The sequence below is a fragment of the Impatiens glandulifera genome, chromosome 9, assembly GCF_907164915.1.
Source record: "Impatiens glandulifera chromosome 9, dImpGla2.1, whole genome shotgun sequence".
Taxonomy (NCBI): Eukaryota; Viridiplantae; Streptophyta; class Magnoliopsida; order Ericales; family Balsaminaceae; genus Impatiens; species Impatiens glandulifera.
This window is the reverse complement of record NC_061870.1, coordinates 11455523-11461610: the sequence shown is the minus strand read 5'-3', so window position 1 is coordinate 11461610 and position 6088 is coordinate 11455523. Positions and strand designations below refer to the sequence as shown.

At 32.6% G+C, this 6088-nt stretch overlaps 1 protein-coding gene across 1 annotated transcript; it reads right to left on the bottom strand.

Moving 5' to 3' along the window:
• Positions 1-217: 217 nt before the first annotated feature.
• LOC124914807 (multiple organellar RNA editing factor 1, mitochondrial-like) lies at positions 218-3304 on the bottom strand. The gene is made up of 5 exons (XM_047455416.1): positions 2845-3304; positions 2611-2708; positions 2445-2510; positions 1399-2360; positions 218-451 (listed from the first exon to the last, which is right to left on the bottom strand). Exons 1-5 carry the CDS (start codon positions 3240-3242, stop codon positions 440-442), a joined length of 1536 nt encoding a protein of 511 aa, XP_047311372.1. The 5' UTR covers positions 3243-3304; the 3' UTR covers positions 218-439.
• Between the last annotated feature and the right edge of the window lie 2784 nt (positions 3305-6088).

Below are 6088 nucleotides of genomic sequence, written 5' to 3'. Positions count from 1 at the left end.
ATTTCTAAAAATTAATATTGGGTTCAAAAACTCATCCCTAGCCTGATATCTTGTTTTAACAGTCAATTGACAAAATTTAAAGTTAACTAACTAACCATATATCCTGAAACAAACAGCCTTAAGTCAACTAAAGAATCTTAGCATCGTCAAAAACACACATACATACAACCGCTTATCCCATTAAGCATGAGAAGAAGTTGGTCGTGAATGCGAGGAATATTCATCAAACATTAAACAATATTATAGCCATAAAGTGGTCCATCTTTGTCTCAACAACTCAACATAATCAAGGCTAAACAAACTGTTGATAATGTGGCTAAAACATTCTACAAGAGCTGGTGAATTTCAATGTTATATATAATAAGAAAGCAAAAGTTGCAAGATTGCCATGTGCGGATTTTCCAGATTTCTCACATCGTTTGTAACCAGAATTGAATTTTCAGTATTTTCCCTGCAACAAAGAGGGACAAACAAATTAAGGCATGATCCTTATACTTATACCCATCAAATCAAATATTATAGTAGGTTATTTCAGATTAATTTACAGATATAAAAAACAAATTGTACAATCACCATTTCAAACAGCTCCTGACAGTTTAAAGACTTGGAATACTATACTATTTAAATGATTTTCAATTACACGATTCAGGTTACATAATGAAACCAGCAAGCTAAAATCGAATAACAGACACTATTGTAATTGGCTATGTAAGCTACGTCATGAAGGGTCAGTATGCTTTTACCTAGCATGAAAAACAGAGTTGGAGATACGTAACTGTAGCAGTATAGGGGTAGTTAGGCTAGTGATTAACAACTTATAAATAGTATGAGTATGTATTATTATGTCTCAAATCCCATATATCTACCATAAAGTTTGTTTGAGGGTCATATATCAAGAAGTTATGAACATCAATCTTAGTGCAACCAGACCAAAGTCATTTTCTCTTTGTCATGGATACAAATACATTGTTTCTCAGTTTTATCCCTCTGCATGTTTCGACAACTAAATGCTAAATTATTAGTAAAAAACAAAGGGATATTCATGTCAAGGATACAGTTGAATACAAGAGACTCTAAGAGCAAGGGGGGCTCGAGCAGCACAAATATATGGAATTGGAAGCCTCAATCATGAACGTAAGTGAGGTTGGTTTGTGTTTTCAATATGATTGCCTTCTTACTTATTTAGCTAATCATTTTTTAGGCTATGTTTTTTTTCCTCATAGCATCCCACCGCCATAACACCCAACTTCAATTAAGGTTTTCTTAATGATAATCAAACATAAGACTTTAACCTCTTAGTTCAAGAATCTTATGGCAAATGATCAAATATTATAACAGGATTGGGAAGAAGACAAATGTATCAGACTGGGGAACATATTAAAGCCAGAAGTTTCTTACTTGATCCACCACATTCTGAGGAGTTGATGTGTAGTTCCTTTGATGGTCCCCTTGAATGTTGCCTATTTGCTCCATATGTCTAAGCTTATGTTCGTCTCCTTGTGTTTGGACATCCTGAACAAACCCAGTAGGGGGAGAAGAACCCGCTTGTTGCACTTGACTTGTACTGAATCCCTGCCCATAATTTCCACCTGGCCTTTCGCTGTTATTCCCCATACCTGGCTGGACATAGTTCTGAGCATTGGCTTGTCCATAGTATCCACTTCCCTGTTGACCAAAGTTTCCACCAGCTGGTTGACCAAAATTTCTCCCTGCTCCTTGCCCATAATTTCCAGCTTCTCCATGGCCGTAATTTCCACCTGCTGGTGGTCCATAATTGCCACCTGCTTGTTGCTGGCCATAAGTTGATCCTCTTGGCGGTCCATAATTTGTATCTGCTGCTTGCCCATAAGCTCCACCAGCTTGTGGCCCATAATTTGCACCTCGTGGAGGCCCGAAATTCCCACCTTGAGGAGGCCCGAAATTCCCACCTTGAGGAGGCCCGAAATTGCCACCTTGAGGAGGCCCGAAATTGCCACCTTGAGGTGGCCCGAAATTCCCACCTTGAGGAGGCGCATAATTTCGTTGATCTCCAGAAGGTGATCCTCCTTGGGAATTAGGATATCCAACCCCACCTTGACTATTATTCGACTGAAATGGAGGAATTGAATCTCCTCTACCAGGAAAATTACTCGATTGTGAATGATCTCTCATGCCTCCTGATGGTTGCGGCCTAGAATAATCTCCAGGCTGCCTGAAATTCCTTTCCTGATTGGGATTTCCAAAGTTACCTGGTTGATTCCTAATTGGACTACCTTCTCTGCGGTTATAGTCCCTATTTTGATCACCAGATCTTCCTCTGTTCCTCCCATACTGAAATGGAGGTGGTCTAGGTGTGATTACACCATTTTCATACTTATCACCTGATATTTAGAAGATAGAATTCATTTCTACAGGGTAGTGAATGGGTCAATTGCAGAAAATAAATATTAAGTAAAATTTGGCACCTCCGTACTCTTTGTTCACAGGATCAATGTATGAATCTGGCAACACAAAGACAACTCCAGGCAAACCTAATGATAAAGCAAGAGAAAGTTGATTGAGCAATCTGTAGATTTAGTACCTTCAGAGAAACAGGATTTCTAGTGAAAAAGAAAGAACCAACACACCTACCTTTGAATTTCTCGGACATCTCCTCCGTCACGACGCACTGGAATCCTTGATAAGTCGTCGTACTAAGAGAATACATCTTTTTCTTTGCTTCTTCATAACTATATTACATAGATTAAGCCAAAAAAACCCGCATTACAATGTCAAAAACACCAATTAAAAGAGAATAACCAAACATAGAATTAACATCGTCATAGCAAAAAATAAAGATATAAAAACTGGACGGCGGAAACTGACCTTCCGACAACTTTAGCCAAAGTTTGGAGATAGGTCTCAATCTTCTCCTCTCGGGTTGGCTCAGGGTCCTTAGGGAAATCCATGGTAATCAACCAATGGTTGTAGTCGCATCCCTCGAACAGTATAGTGTCCTCGGTGATTTCTTCGTTGTCACCGCCTCGAAATGACGATCTAGCCGCCTGAAACGAGACTGAAGACGATGTAAAGTTCCTGGATTGAAAGGGGATTTTGAATTGACGAAACTCCAAAGAACGATTTTCCGGGCCAAACGCGAAGGAGGAGGAGGTAGAAAGCGCAGGAATTGGTGGCCATATGGAAGAGGATGATAGCCTTTGGTGATTGATAAGTGAATAGGAAAGAGTTAGGGCCCGGCGGGAACGACCGGCGAACAGCGCCATAAGAGAAGCTTGGTGGAACTGGTTTTGAGAGAGTGTGTGCTGTGAGGGTGAAAATGTTTGAGATTTTAGGGCTTTCAGGGTTTTAGAGTCTCAAATAAAACGGAGTTATTTTTTTCTACAAATTTAAAGCTTTTTAAGACTATGAATATTAAAAAAAATATATATTTCATTAGTAAACTTTTTAAACAAATTCCTTCAACCATTAAAATGATTGCTTTCATTCTAAGTTTGAACTAATTCAATCCTTTTACATTATTCATATTTAATGGTTGTATTGTCTTTCACTTTTTAATTATTCATAAAATCAAATAGTTTTTTAAAAAGAAAATAACAATAATAATATATAACTAGAAAAATTCACTTACGTAGATAAAAATATAAACTAAAAAAATTTATAATAATATTTATTCAATATTTAAAGTTCTTAATAAAAAAACGAATAATACATTAAAAAAAATAAAAACTCTCATTTCATTCATTTCGGTAAACAACATATTTTTTCACATATTTTATTATATATTTTTTCTTAATGAACATCTCATCTCATGGTCACAATCTGACTCAATTATCTATTTACTCTCACATATATATTCAAATTAATCACAGTTTTAGACCCGATAATCCGGACACTTTAAAATTAAGTATCATTATTATATATATTAGTTAGTTAAAAGGTTAAACATATATTGTTAAAAATGTGTCGGCGTTTATCAAATTTGGTGTTGAAATTTAAAATATAAAATTCTTATTAGTCTAGTTGGTTAAAGGTTGTAGTTATTTTGGTAGGTTGTAAGTTCGAAATATACCTATAATATTTTTTATTTTTATTTTAACTGTTTTAAGTTTATGGATGGGTCAACTCATAATTCGACTCAAATATTCATTTACTCTCATATATTCAAATTAATCACCGCTCTCACCCGATAATCTAGACATTTGGAAATTAAAAAATATTATATTAGCATCATATCATTTAATTAGAGAAGGAGAAAGATTTTTTTTTTTCAACTAAACATAGGCACATTATTTTTTTCATATCCTTTTCTAAATTTAGTTTCTTATCATTATATATATATATATATATATATATATATATATATAATAATAATAATAATAATAATAATAATAAATATATCTCTCATCATAATTATCCAAAAAAATATATCTATATATTTTCTTTATATTTATTTATTATTTATATTATATAATATTGTAAAAACTAAAATTTTAGTTACCAATTTATAAATTTTTAAATAATTATTTTGAATATATACAATTAAAATAATTATAAACAAAGTCAAAACATAATTACGTAATTAAGTGAGATTAATTATTATAAAAATTAAATTTTAATTAATTAAAATAATGATCAACAAAAATAAAAAATAATTTGATATAAATGTTATACTCATTTTTAGGGGTGGGGAAAATTACCGATATTAAACGATATTAAAGGTATATCGAAAATACGTACCGTAATATATCGAAAATATCGACTTTTAAGTATACCGAAAAAAAGTAAGGTATGATACCGATACCGTAATTATTGGTACGGTAAATGTATAAGATTTTTAAAATTTTGGATTATTGAGATATACCGAAAATTTTAGTATTGAAATGGTATTTATAAGTTAATATATATATATATATATATATATATATATATAATACTTATAAGGAAATAATTAAATATATTTGAAATTAATTTAATTATAGAAATATAATTTTTGAATAATATCAAAATATAATTATAATGAAGCAATCTCTACTTACCGATGAGATTGATTTTTTTTAAATTAATATATTTTTAGGTATCAAAGGTATATAATATCGATACTGTACCGAAAATAAGTTATACCGAAATTAACGTAAGGTAAATGTATGGATTTTTTGTATACCGAAATTAAGGTATATGGAAACAAAGTATACCGAAATCAAGGTAAGGTAAAGGTATGCATTTTTTTGCAGAAATTTTAAGTAAGGTATAAAGTATGAATAAAATATTAAGGTATACCATAACGACCCATCCCTACTCATTTTATCTCAAATTATTTTAAAAAATAAATAATTTAGAATAAATGTTATCTATTTTATCTCAAATAAATTATTTATTAAACCCCAAAAATACACAATATAAAATAAATTGGCAAAATAAATGTCATATTTATTAAAAATATTTTGTATATTTTCTAGGTTAAAATTAAAACCAAGGGAAGGGAAAGAAAAATCAATTTCAAACAAGTCCTTTAAGTTGAAAATAGAGCACAATCTACTATAGCCAAAATCAGGAGGATTCGTTGTAGGTCTACCTACAGCCATTGAATGAGCACTAGAAGCCTATCGCACGACAGCCATCCACATCGCCCGCTACAACATAAGCGGGATGCTTCTGCGTAGGACGGGATCAACAGACGAACACCTCCACAGTGTAAGCCTAGACACGCGTGGATCAACCATCACCAACGGAACACCCAACGTCCCCGCTTAGGCTCGAAACGATGACGTTTTAACCCTTCCTTAGCGCTCAAACGCAGAAGGAGGAAACGACGTTGTAAGCACTAAAAATCTACATCTCAATTTATAATATTAAAATAATTGTTTTGAAATATTTTTATATAAACTAACATAATGTCCTTGCGTTGCAAAGATAAATAAAATTTACATTATAAAGTTGAAACAGACAATACTCACATCTTTGTCGTTGTCATCATCATTATCGTTTTCATCGTCTTCATCATCTTTTTCGTCGACAATATTTATGGTCTGAACATTCGATGGTTGGGACAATCTAGTGATCGTTTTACTCCACTCATTCAACATTGTTTTTGTTATTCATCAAAATAGAA

Excerpts from the sequence above, each read along its gene's own strand:
- LOC124914807 (XM_047455416.1), bottom strand. The coding sequence starts at position 3,242 with ATGGCGCTGTTCGCCGGTCGTTCCCGCCGGGCCCTAACTCTTTCCTAT. Across the intron at positions 2,709-2,844 it reads TTGGCTAAAGTTGTCGGAAG|TTATGAAGAAGCAAAGAAAA; the intron begins GTCAGTTTCCGC and ends TATGTAATATAG. Across the intron at positions 2,361-2,444 it reads TGTGAACAAAGAGTACGGAG|GTGATAAGTATGAAAATGGT; the intron begins GTGCCAAATTTT and ends TCTAAATATCAG.